General features: G+C 41.7%; 1 protein-coding gene across 1 annotated transcript in view; it reads right to left on the reverse strand.

Annotated features, from left to right (window-relative positions):
- TTC27 (tetratricopeptide repeat domain 27) overlaps window positions 1-13,896 on the reverse strand; it is a 411,030-nt gene that overhangs the window by 376,474 nt on the left and 20,660 nt on the right. Inside the window, exons 3-4 of the mRNA XM_040429555.1 lie at window positions 12,301-12,472; window positions 1,036-1,165 (exon numbers count right to left, since the gene is read on the reverse strand). Of these exons, the coding sequence (XP_040285489.1) occupies window positions 1,036-1,165; window positions 12,301-12,472 (302 nt within the window). The remainder of the gene's footprint in view (window positions 1-1,035; window positions 1,166-12,300; window positions 12,473-13,896) is intronic.

Consider the following 13,896-nt stretch of genomic DNA (forward strand, 5'->3'; position numbering starts at 1 on the left):
GACAACAGTTTGGGAAAAGCACTTTTCTGTTCTACCATGACTGTGCTCCTAAGCACAAAGCAAGGTCAATGAAGACATGATCAGAGAGTTTGGTGTGAAGAAATTTAAGTGGCCTGATCAGAGCCCTGACTTTAACCCCATCCAACTTTGGGATGAAATGGAATGTTCACTGTGAGACAGACAGCACCATCTCCAAATTAAGACCCATCGTCCTGGAATAGGAAGTCCAATAAGTTGATACAGGTGTCTTCATTAATATTGTGGCCACTTAAAGGGTTGTCTCACTTAAGCAAATGGCATATTTATCATTAGAGAAAGTTAATACAAGGCACTTACTAATGTATTGTAATTGTCCATATTGCCTCCTTTGCTGGATTCATTCATTTTTCCATCGCATTATACACTTCTCATTTGCAGGGGTCAGGAGCTGCTGCGCATGTGTGCCTATGTGAGCTCCCATGGGCCCAGCTACCAGAGAAGCCAGTGTTTTTCCCTATATTGGAAAAGCACGGCCACCACTGATGGATTACAGGTGGTTGTAACGAGCAGAGTATAATGTGATAGAAAAATGAATCCAGCCAAAAAAGGAGGCAATATGGACAATTACAATACAATAGTAAGTGCCTGGTATTAACTTTCTCTACATGATAAATGTAATTTGCTGAAGTGAGACAACCCCTTTAATATTTTGTAAACCCTTTAATATAGGCGAGCAATGCATTATAACACGTCATCTCCCTAAAGCCTGCTCAGATGACATGCTGGACTGCTTCTTCAATGATTTTACTGTAATAATCATGTATAAGCTAAGTAACACTAGTGAGAAGAGCAGAAGCTACTCTCTGCTCTCATCTTTCTTGAAATTGCGGAGAAAACCAATAATAAGAAGCCAACTTAACCTTTATAGAGCATGAAATATTACTTCATTTGCATGTGTAATATCCATCTATTATGCCAGCATACACATGTAGATGCAACATTTGTATGATCAAATAAAAAAGTACATTCTAAAATGCAGACGTCGTTATATTATACCTCTGTAAAGCGTTCCAGCAGAAGTGCGGGCAAAAAATCGTGAGGCTCTGAAAGCACAGGGGGTCCAGTCCAATTGCTCTGCACAAAGAGATGAAGGCTGCTAACTCCCAAAAGGAACACCAGCAGTTGTCTACAAAAAAAAGAAAAATCACTGTTTACCCTTTTGCACTCCTATAATATTCAGTCCACAATTACAGACCTAAAATGTGCCACCCAGGGGGCTACTATATGATAAATTGTGATTTGGCTCTAGACATAGATGAGTTTAAACCCTGACAAAACTCTGAACATACGTAGATTATTATTTCGTCCCTGACTGCAATATATCTAGAACCTGTTCTAGACCAGAAACGAATTATACTTGTGGGGTTTCGCTCTGGTAGATAGGGTAAGCGGGCGCAGTACAGAAGCAAAATACAAGTTCTTAACTCAAAACTTCAGTGTTTTTTCACACCTGAGGCAATTGCACAAAACAGCACGTAACTTTGCAGTCTTGGTGTTAATTCACACACAATGGAAAGTTCACATAACACAAGTCACATTGCTGGCAAGTTCTGCCTCCAGTAGTCCACAGCAGGCTTTAGGGGACCTATTTCCCCAGCGTGCGGGTCTCAGCCCTCCAGCATAGCACAAAGCCTCAGATCGCAAAAACAGAGACATCTCTGCTGAGCCCAGCTGCCTATTTAAGGACAGCCAGGTGCTGCCAAAACCCGGAACAGCACTTAAACTCCGGTCCGATATTTGACCTCACCTGGCTGGAAACCAGTCGAGCCGCACATGCTGGGAGGAAAATACTTGACTTGCCAGACACAACCCCTAACTGTGTCACATACTGTAAAAGTTAAAGGGGTAGTGCAAACTTTATATTCTCAGGATTGGCTGGGGTCCAACACCCTATAGCCCCGCCATTCAGCTGTTCTGTGTAGCTCCATCAATAGAAATCAGCACCGGAATCACACTGCAACAGCGCTCGTCACTGCAGCACTGCTCCCACTGAAGGCAGGAGATCAACTTGCCAAACAGTCTAGTAGAAGTCCTGAGGACTGGCTGGGGCTTTTTTTTTGTGCATTTTCTAAGTTTACTGTGACTTAAAGGGGTATTCCGGTAAGTACAAGTTATCCCCTATTCACAGGATAGGGGATAATTATCAGATTATTGGAGTTCCTACTGTTGAGACCCCCACTGATCATGATAACGGGGCCCCGTACCCTCTGCTAGCCCCTTGCTGCTACCCTAAAATTCCCGGGGAGGCCAGACACACATGCGAAGGGCCACCCCATTAATTTCTATGGGAGTTCCAGAGATAGCCAAGTGCTGTACTCGGCTATCTCTGAAACTCCCATAGAAATGAACGGAGCAGCCGTTCACATGTGCGACCGGCTGCACCAGTCATTTTAAGGGAGCAGGAAGGGGTCTGCAGGGGGTACGGGGCCCCGTTATCATGATCGGTGGGGGTCTCAGCAGTAGGACCCCACCGATCTGATAGTTATCCTCTATCCTGTGGCTAAGGAATAACATGTATGTATTGTAATACCCCTTTAAGGGTTGCTATACATACCAATTGTGGTTGCCATTTTTTGGCTGTAAAAAAAGCCAGAATAACCACATGCCTGTCTTTTTTGTAGCCTTTTTCGGGTGCTTTTTTTTGCAAACAACATGTTTGCTCACCAGCGCTTTCTTCACTGCATTTTTCTCCTATAGCGGTTATGTGAAATTGCTTGGAAAATGCCAAGAGTTACAGCATATTGCACTTGTAAAAAAGAAGCCAGAAAGATTTAAAAAAAAAAACTGAAATGAATGCCAGTTGCAAAAAGATAAAAAAAAACACGTGTTTCATATTTCCCGTAGACATAACATCTGGAGTTGGTGTTTTTTCTGCAAAAAAAAAAAATGTACCAAAAAATTCAGGTGCAAATTTTTTTTTTCAATTCTGAAACAAAATTGAACACTGCAATTCACATCCCTTTAACTGCAAGTTTCTTTGTAAGAAAAACATTGGGGCAATCTGTCATGCTGTGACAAACTCATCAACACTCCTGATTTTATCGGGACGATGCCATGATCCAGACCGTAGAAAGGGCAAGCTTATGCAAACTCCACCCAAAAGTGGGTGTTTAGAGGTGATATTTCCGGGCATAAGTCTCCCGATAATGACATTTTACAAGTTGGTAAGTATGACATAGTGGGAGAACGGTAAAGAGGGAATGGATACATGGGTTACAAAGGTAAAAGACTAAGAGCATAACAGAAATGCTAGAGGTTAGAACCTCTTTTTGGACATATAGGTTTGCAGAATATTATATTATACTAAGTTTAATAGATATAAAGTCCAAATATTGAAATTATGGAGATGACACTGAGCGCAAGGAATCCAAATGCAGCATAAAATTCTATATTCCTCAAGGCATTCTTAAGAATCAATGCAAAACAAATGAAAAGACCAAACCTGCTAAATAATTCAAGACCCCAGGAGGAATCAGGACCGCTCTGACCCAAGGACTTTCCATGCAGGCCATATGGTAGCTGCACACATCTTGTGAAATGCATTATACATGGAAATCCTCGATTTAATAATGTGGTCGCGCACAGAAGGCTTATAATGGATATAATATCAGCCAGGCCCCGGACTGCAATATGCCATTATTTAAAGAAGTTCCCCGTCTACGCTTGTTTTAGAAAAACACGGCCATAACAGTAACCAAAGTCAGAATGGTGCCCAAGTCTCTGGCCTTTCTACGCTCATGTGACTGCTGGGGACATGCTGCCTCAAAACCCCATAGTATAGTATAATTTATTCATTAAAAGGACCACTCCACTTAAAGGGAACCTGTCAGCGGCAAAAGCCATCCCAAACCGCCAGCAGTACCTTCAAGTAGCCGGCAGCGAGTTTCGAATGATTATTTTCTTACTGCATTCTGATGAGGCAGAAGTATGAAAAACGTTCTCTTATCCTCCGTCCGCGCTATTTTCCAGTCAGGCTTGAAGTCAAGGTAACCGCTACTCCTTCCCTGTCCGTTCTCCCGTTACTGACAGCCGGCTGTCTGGCATAAGCGCGGTCAGTCACAGCGAAGGGGCAGGGAAGGGGGCGCAGTTACCTTGACTTCAAGCCTGACTGGAAAATAGCGCGGACGGAGTATAAAAGAACGTTTTTCATACTTCTGCCTCATCAGAATGCAGTAAGAAAATCATAATCAGTAATCAAAGCAAAAGGTGGCTACTTTAAAGAACCTAGAATATGACATATTTTCAGTTGTTTCACACTTGTTTTTTATGTATATAATTCCACATGTGTTAATTCATAGTTTTGATGCCTTCATAGTCATGAAAATAAAGAAAACTCTGAATGAGAAGGTGTGTCCAAACTTTTGGTCTGTACTGTATATATATATATATTTATTTATTTTTTATTGAATTTTCTAACAATTTGCACATTACATTCAATTGTATATTTCAGATCAGTAACAAAACATATATTCCTTGTTTACAAAGTGCATAAGAGCAATACACAAAACATTCAAATACCCCTACCTCTCCCCCCTCACCCAAATTATGATGCAGATTGAATTTTCCTTTTCTAAGTTTTTATTTATGTTTACGAGTGCTCAATTTGAATCTTATTTGTATCTACTATCAAATGTTCATCTACTTAAGGGAAGGGTTGGTGATGCTCTGTATGTTTTATGTTTAAATCCCCTAATAGTTTTTGTTTACATCGGCTCATTTGCTTGCTCAGTGGAATAAAATGCTTGAATATATTCTAACCATTTTGTGTGGTATGCCATCTATGCTTGGTCTCCGCTTCGGTCTGTTTCCCACTTATCTGCTAAAAGACATAGTTTAGTATGATCTATGATCGCCTTCATTGTTGGCATCGCAGGTGTTAACCAGTGTTTAAGAAGGCATCTTTTAGTGGCCATAAAGATCACATGCATCACTAATGGAGTTTGGAAAGCCGTTATGTGTAAAAGGAGTTCCTCGGGAGTTTTCACCAAGTTCGTCCAAAGTTTTTTGTTTAATTCCTGTACCACTCTTTCCCACAAACCCATTCCCAGGTACAGTGATATAGATCTGCTTCCGGGAGTTTACATTTGGGGCAAGATGTTAGTCTTTTCTTGCTAGATATGTTTTTGTAAATTTTTATGTTGAATCCATATATTGCTTTGTGTAAGAGCTTAAAATGTGTTTCCCTCCATATTTCACTTGACACACATTTTTCCACCCTCTCAACATATCTTCTGTGTTTTTAGATTCTTGCCCCAGCTTTTAAAAATAGAGTGCTTCTCACTTTTTGAGACTGGCTCTTCCTGAGTTGCCTATATATGAAGGCTATGGAGATTGTGGTGTGTTTGGGAAAAATTATGTCATTAAATTCATTCAGAGAGAATTCCACTGAATTGTTTATTAGTCTCCCTTTTAAAAATCCCAATATTTGGTGGTAAGCTACATAATGTTTTGAATCTAGTTTGTATAGGGTACATAAATCTGGAAATGTGGAATATTGGAACTTTTGCTTGTCCCACTTATCATTTACAGTTAGGACACCATTAACTTGCCATTGCAGAAACTGCTTGTTTAATGAGCCTGCTCGAAATTCCGGATGACTCCATGGGGGAAGGTATTTTGTGATAAGTAAGGGTAGATGATACATTTTTCTTGCAGCTTTCCATGCTGCCACTGTGTCTAAGTAATATGCTCTTCTTGAGTTCTAAAAGGGAAGGCTGAGTATCTAGTGTGTAATAGTGCACTACGACTCCAAGGTTGTGACAATTGTGATTCCACGTCAAAGTTAGAAAACTGGGAGGTTCTTTTTATCCAGTCAAAAAAATGTAAGGGAATCCTGTTCCTCCCTCCCCCTTGTTGAGCATCAGCGTCACCAATGCGATTCTTGGTTTTCTGCCTTCACATATAAAGTGACGAAAAGTTGTTTGGAGGGTGTTTATGTCAGTGTGTTTCAAGAGTAATGGTATTGTCTGTAACTGATACAATAGTTTTGGGAAGCAAATAATTTTTATTAAATGACATCTTTCTAGTAATGATAGGGGGAGATGCTTCCGTCTAACTAAGTCTGATGTAATACGTTTGATTAGTTCAGGATAGTTTAGGTGATATAAGGATTCAGGGGTTTTGCCTATATGTATTCCCAGATATTTGATGGAGCGATGAACTATCTGTACTGGTAGTGATTCCCATGACTTGGGATTTTTCATTTGCGACAGACATAACATTTCGAGATGTTCACTTTGAAGTCCAAGAATGAGCCAAAAAGAGTAAGCATTCCAAATAATTTTACCAGGTCCGCTTGCGGATGAGCCAGGAACACTACTAATAAGTCATCTGCAAATAATGCATGTTTGACTTCAGCTTTACCTACTTTAATTCCTCGTATTTCCTTATTAGTAGCAATGGCTCTAGATAGTGGTTCAATGGCCAGATTGAAGAGCAGGGGGGATAAAGGGCATCCTTGTCGGGTGCCCTTGAGTAGTACAAATCTGGGGGATAAATGGCCAGGGGTGTATACTTATGCCATAGGTGTGTCATAGAGAACTGTTAGATATTGGCGAAATGGACCTACTAGTCCCACTGTGTCCAGCACTTAGTTTAGCCAGTTTCAGGCCACGTTGTCAAATGCTTTTTCTGCATCGATAGCCAATATGGCCGGGGTCTGTCCTACTCTCGGTCGCATTTTAATCTCATCTAGTACTGCTAATACCTTTCTAATATTTGTTACCGTTGCTCTTTTTTGCGTAAATCCTGCCTGTGCTGGTGACAAGAGTCCAGGCATTAATTTAGCTAGTCTGGTCGCCAAAATTTTGGACATTATTTTTATATCCACGTTTATGAGGGATATTGGCCTGTAAAAGGCTGCCATCAGGGGATCTTTCCCAGGTTTTGGAAGCACCTTGATATACGCAGTGCATGCTAGGTCCGATAGCTTTACTAACATCTATGTACAATGACATATAGTCATTGTACATAGATGTTAGTAAAGGTGAAATAGTGTCTTTCAGTATTTTATAAAAAATCCCCTGTTTATCCATCAGGGCCTGGAGCCTTTCCTGTTGCTAGACCTCCCACCACTTCCGCAACTTCTTCCAGTGTGATTGGAGTCTTTAAAGTGATCAAGTCTGCTGGGTTTATTTTGGGTAGAGTATTATTCTGGAGCCATTTATTCGCTTCTTCTGGTCCTGAATACAGTTTGGAGTAGAAATCCTTCAATACTTCATTTATTTTGGGAGGTTTCATGTACATCCTTTGTCATCTTTTAGAGATAAAATTGGGGAGGTATTATATTTTTCCCCATATTATTCCCATATTTAAATACAGTAATTGGGCTTTGTTTTGTGTCTGAAAAATATATTCCTTTTTGTGTACCCATTGTTCATACTCTGTTTTTGCTTTGATCCACTTATCTTTAGTTTGAGGGTTTGGTAGGTTTTGATAATTTGTGTAAGTGTTCTTAAGGGATTGGATACATTTCTTTAGATTCTCAGTTGTTTGTTTTTTGATGTTTGATACATATGGTATTATTTTACCCCGCATAAACACTTTTCCTGTCTCCCATAGTAACTGTGAGTTTTTAGTTTGTCCATTAAGGGTCAATTCACACATCCGTGGTGTATTGCGGATCCGCAACACACCCGGCCGGCACCCCCTATAGAAATGCCTATTCTAGTCCGCAGCTGCGGACAAGAATAGGACATATACAAACGGAGAATACAAATGTGATCGCACTCTATATCCAGCATTCTGCCCTGCCTCCATGCTGGATGAGATATTGGTGTACATTTTGGCCAAAGCGTAATAAGCCACTCACCGCGTCAAGGTTGCCTCCATTTGAGTGGTCCCTAACACTGTTCCCACCTGTTCATGGGCCATGACAGCCACACAAAATCCAGGGAATGCAGGTCAGCGTGCACGCCAAGCACACTCTGCTTTTAACCCCGTCCGGTGCCATTACAGCTTTCATCGGATCCAAGGATGCAAGTACCAACATGCACGCTGAGCCCACCATATACTTCTCCTGGAGCCAAATGGCCACTGGTAGGTTCTATATAAGCAGACTCAGTTTTATACTAACTTTAAAACCAGCCTCCAGGACAGATTGTACGCTTTGGCCAAAATGTACACCAATGTCTCATCCAGCATGGAGGCAGGGCAGAATGCTGGATATAGAGTGCGATCACATTTGTATTCTCCGTTTGTATATGTATTTCGCCATAGTGATCTGCACCTATATGCAGGTTGTGCTGACTCAATTCCCCAAATTTTTTTCTTTGTAGTATGTATTGGAGGCGTGGCGATCTCCTTTGAGTCATGCACACCTGGCCAGTCAATCTGTCCTGGAGGCTGGTTTTAAAGTCAGTATAAAACTGAGTCTGCTTATATAGAACCTACCAGTGGCCATTTGGCTCCAGGAGAAGTATATGGTGGGCTCAGCGTGCATGTTGGTACTTGCATCCTTGGATCCGATGAAAGCTGTAATGGCACCGGACGGGGTTAAAAGCAGAGTGTGCTTGGCGTGCACGCTGACCTGGATTTTGTGTGGCCGTCATGGCCCATGAACAGGTGGGAACAGTGTTAGGGACCACTCAAATGGAGGCAACCTTGACGCGGTGAGTGGCTTATTATGCTTTGGCCAAAATGTACACCAATGTCTCATCCAGCATGGAGGCAGGGCAGAATGCTGGATATAGAGTGCGATCACATTTGTATTCTCCGTTTGTATATGTATTTCGCCATAGTGATCTGCACCTATATGCAGGTTGTGCTGACTCAATTCCCCAAAAATTTTTCTTTGAAGAATAGGACATATTCTATCTTTTGCGGAGCTGCGGACCGGAAGATCGGGGCCGCGCTCCGCAAATGCGGACAGCACACTGTGTGCTGTCCGCATCCATTCCGTCCCCATAGAAAATAAATGGGTCCGCACCCGTTCCGCAAAATTGCGGAACGGATGCGGACCCATTTGCGGACATGTGAATGGAGACTTAAAGCGGATATATTCCACCAATTTTTTAATGCCATATCAAAATCCCTATTACGGCCCAAGGCGGCAGGGAATCTCCATATGTAGTCGGAACCTCTCAATATCGTGTCTGCTAAGGTAATTTAAACTGGGGCATGGTCTGAAATTACCACATCCTCTATTGATACTGCTTTGCTTCTATTCAATAGGGTAGTTGATAAGAGGATATAGTCTACTCTAGACCAGGAGTCATGGGCATTAAAATAGTGGGTGTATTCCCTTCCCTCAGGGTGTATAGTTCTCCATATATCATATAGGGAGTGGGTTTGACAGAAGCGAGGGAGTGAGGTGTCCCTGCCTCTCGGAATAACCCATTTGCCTTGAGACTGGCGTCGGTCCTCAGAGTGATTATATACTGCGTTCATGTCCCCTGCTATTATTTGGTTTTTGCAGGTATCTTTTAAAAGGGTCTGTTCTAACTCTGCGCAAAATGAAGAATTTGAATCATTAGGCCCATACACATTACAAATACTAATGTCATCAGATGGAGAGTGTAAACATACCCGTAGTATTCTCCCTTCCTCATCTTTATAGCAGTCCTTCAGTACACCCGCTTTGGGACTTATGGATGGGGAGCAAATGATATTTCCCACCCACAATTTCTGCATTCTGACACTGTCTACCTCACTCAGATGTGTCTCCTGGAGTGAAGCCACGTCTGCCCTTAATCTTTTTAAGTGGTGTAGCACTATCATCCTTTTTTTGCGGGGATTTCAACCCCTTCACGTTCCATGTCACTACCCGCATAATATAACTTGTAATCTTCTGTTAGATTCGCCCCCATATGGTTTACTGATTATCTGCCACATCATCTGCTGTGAATTTCCCCAACTATCCCACTCCCCTAGAAATATTAGAACATGTTGCATAACAAAACATGAAAAACATATAAAAGGTGAAAAATTATCTTCGGTACATGTAAAACATAGCCTGATGTGGCCACCTTACATTTGGAGGGCAGCCATTTTGTCTGACTGTTGGCGACTCCTCTTTTTCCAACATGGCGTAGTAACTTTTACTGTACACTGTATCGCCCCCCATAGTTTCGACATCTCTTCCCCATTATCTTACCCCCGCAATACTCTGTGTGTAATGACTCACATCTGAAGCATACATCTATTATATCTGGCTGCAGCAGCTTTTTGATGGTCGTTGCCCGCTTGCCCGGGATCTTTCATGTCGATTCTGAGGGCCAACTGGTGGTCTGTCTTACTTTATCCATTCTGAATGCCTCATCTTAGTGGTGTGATGCGTCTTCCAAGGTAGCTGGCTTGTCTGTATATCCTTCAGCGAATGGTCTTTCCCTCCACATTGATGGTGTTCCTCGATGCTGTTGCTCTGGGATATTTATACCCAGACTGCTTTGTGCTTCTTTAATAGAAGTGTAGGTAGTGGAGGTTCCGTCTGCATGAAAGACTTCTAGGAGTGCTGGGTATAGAAGGGCAAATCTAGTATGTCTTTCATATAATTCTGAGCACAAGGTTGAGTATTCCCTTCTTCCCTGTTTTATCAGTAAAGTCCAGGTATTTTACTATCACGGGTCTGGGGCGCCTTGTTAATGCGCTTGGAGCCTTCAGGTTGTTATCTTTTCCAGATCTCAGCCTATTCTGTGCGCCCTTTCTACCTTGCACCGCCCTGGTACTCCCAGCGCCGCTGGTATGTCATGTTCGCAGATGTGTATAAGGTCTTGGGTGGGAATCGACTCCTCCATGATGCCGATGATTCGAAGATTGTTCCTGACGGGTCATCTACTTTTTCTTTTAATGCTTTGTTGTCACGTAGAGCTGTCTCAAGGTGTGACTTCATTTTAGAGCAGGAGTCTTCCAATGTTTGCTTTCTATTCTGGCTCCATGCTCTGCTGCAGTGACTTGGAGGGTTTGAAGTGTTGACCCCACTGTGCTAGCCAGAGATTCCTGTAAATCTGGTAATATTCGGTTTGCTACTTCAATTGCCAGTTGTTTATAATCTATTTGCGATTCTTCTCCCAGATTCTCACTGTCTTTGTATGCAAGGTCTTCTCTAATGCTAGGTGTTTGTGTCAGTGAGAGTATTGATTCTTCCTCCGCCATTTCTGTTTCCCGAGCTGCGGTCTTTGTCAGCTTGTTCTGACCTTTTGATTTGTTCCTGCTCCCCATATTTAAAAGGAATCGTTCAATATGTGACCACCAACCTGGTGGTATCAGTGTTTCTCCGGTTAGTAGGGGAAATTTAGGGTGTAGAGTTTTGACCTCACGGAGCTGCTTCTAGATGTGTCTCACCATGCTGGTGCTGGAACCGGAAGTCCCATACTTTCTTAGCGCTTACTCATCTAATCGCCCTTTGTACCTAATTAGGCCATCTATTGACGCCATGACCCAGACATTTACCAATGTTTGGATAACGGCACCAAATAGGTTGCACCAAGCACAACACGAACATCAATTCAGCTTACATTTTACACTGTCCCTATCCCGTCCATACCCAATCTATAACAATAAAATAGACAGTCCACTTCTCTAGCGATACCCGTTACACAGTATTACTAGAGAGGAATAACTAATATATTTCTGACAGATAGAAATTTTATTTTATTTTTTTAAACAATATTCGGCCGCTTTTCAGACAGGTGTAATACAGGGGCTGTGTCTACGATTATATGACGGATGCAACACCTGGACCTCCCATAGTTCACAGGAGGTTCAGGTGCTGAGTCCATAACAGAAATTTATTTAGGATTACAGTTTGTATAGAGGGATGGAAAAATTATATGCATCATAATTCCCAATACTTGTATGAAAAAGTTTGTTGCTGCATTCCTGCAGTTTTTGCAGGTCTTCAGGGTTTCTGTCACCAGAAATACCTAAATTATACTGTCTGACATTAGCGATGTGCTAATGTCAGCTGAACCTAATTAGCCTATTCCTAGTTTTATCCATTCCCCCGTTACTCCATAAATGTAACTTCTATAATATGCAAATTAGCCTCTAGGAGCGGGGGGGGGGGTGTTCGGGAAGGCTTAGGGCGCATGTCTATGTGTTCAATGCTGCATGTATTAAAGGATTTCTGTCACCAAAAATACCTAAATTAAACTTTAAAACAATGCTAGTCATTTGAAAAAAAAATTATACCTTGAACCCAAAGGACATTTATACTCTATCCAGAGAATGGGGATGACAAGTATTATGTAATGGCATAAAGCAAAAGTATAAAAATGTGAATACAGACAAACTGTACTAAGAATGTAATGGCTGATTAAATACCTGTCGGTGTTCAGCTCTGCCGGTGAGTCCAGGAAGGCAGAAATCTGTCTTTCTAGATACGAGTCTAGCTTTTCATCTGGTTCTGGTGTTTCGAAAATCCTCTGCATCAATGGACTCAGCACTATGCCCTCATAATTACCTTCAAATAGCAAATTAAATACTGCAATGATTTCTGGGGAGAAAAAAAAAGAATTATAGTTGACTACACTTTTCAACAGCGTTTAAACAAAGCCAAGCTTTATAATGAGTTTAGGAGCTGTCAGAAGTTCAGCGGTAAGGACTACAGACTGAGCTGTCACAGCAGCTGCCTGACGGATTCAGCGGGAGGCAGGCAGCACTAGTCTGTAGGTGTAATGAAACCGAAAGTAGTAGAGGAAAACACTGAAAATGTTTAATAAAGGCCAATTGAAAAATTATTTCAGCTAAAAATGAGCAAAATTCTATAATAATAATAAAAAAAAACACCAAAGGTGTCCATTTTCTTAAAGCATAAAGAAATAACCCAAAAAAACATATTTGTCAGAGGATATCTCTGAAAGAGTAATGGCTGCTGGGATTTATCCACTGATAACTCGGCAGGGGAGGAAAGAGCCTCATTAGCACTAATAAGTCAAATAAAAAGAGAATTAGTCGATAACGCTGCAGCCTGATAACAATAGCGATCAATTTGGGGCAGTTATAGCCACTGCCCAAGGGAAGACTTTATCACAAAAATCTGGGTCAGTAAAGAAAATCTAACATTATGACAAACTCAAGAGCCCTGGAATAATGTGCAGCCATAATTCACATCCACCTGCCGGACCGCTGCTAGAGTCGAACGCTCTGAAAAATAGCCCTATAAAGGAAGAATGTCCGGGAGCAATTTACGATAATGATGAACGGCGGTCTTATCTGAAATGTGAGTGAGTAAGGATCGCAAGTTTTACTGTGGCTGTTTAGTACGGAGAGGTGCTGGAAAATTGTTCGCAGAAAAATATTAATATTTTAGATAATTCCTGACCATTACCCCCGTGACCAAATACATTGGTTATACGTAACACTGATATCTAGCAGCCAGTCAAAGCAATACAGCATGCCTGCAGTGCAAAAATGGGAAAATCACAAAGTATAAAATCGCATCACAAGACACATACTGTCGAGCTCTGATCTCAGGGCCTGCAGCAGCAGCGACAGCACCGATTCTTTACATGTCCATATATCCTGCTCTATGGGCATAACATGTAGAGCTGTAGATACATTTCTACTACTCACAATGTTCAGAGACAGCAGCTTATCCCCTCGGGAACAAAAGGATCAGTCAGATGAAATCCAATATGCACAATCCTTAGCTCCCCTAAAGCCTGTATTATACCTGCCGATATTTTAGCAGATGATCGCTAACAAGCGTTTATAGTAACGCTCGTTAGCAATCATCTGGCAGTCTAATATTACCGCCAATTGCCTGAAGAACAAGCAAACGTATGTTCATCGGGTAATCCAAATTTTTTGACAGGTTAAAAAATACCTGTTTGCAAGTGGAAGATCGTGGCGTCTAATCCTGATCCGCTGCTGGCCAGTATAGGGAATAGTAATGGAATAAAAATCGCTCCCCCCTAT

This window comes from Bufo bufo, chromosome 4 (genome assembly GCF_905171765.1).
Source record: "Bufo bufo chromosome 4, aBufBuf1.1, whole genome shotgun sequence".
Classification (NCBI taxonomy): Eukaryota; Metazoa; Chordata; class Amphibia; order Anura; family Bufonidae; genus Bufo; species Bufo bufo.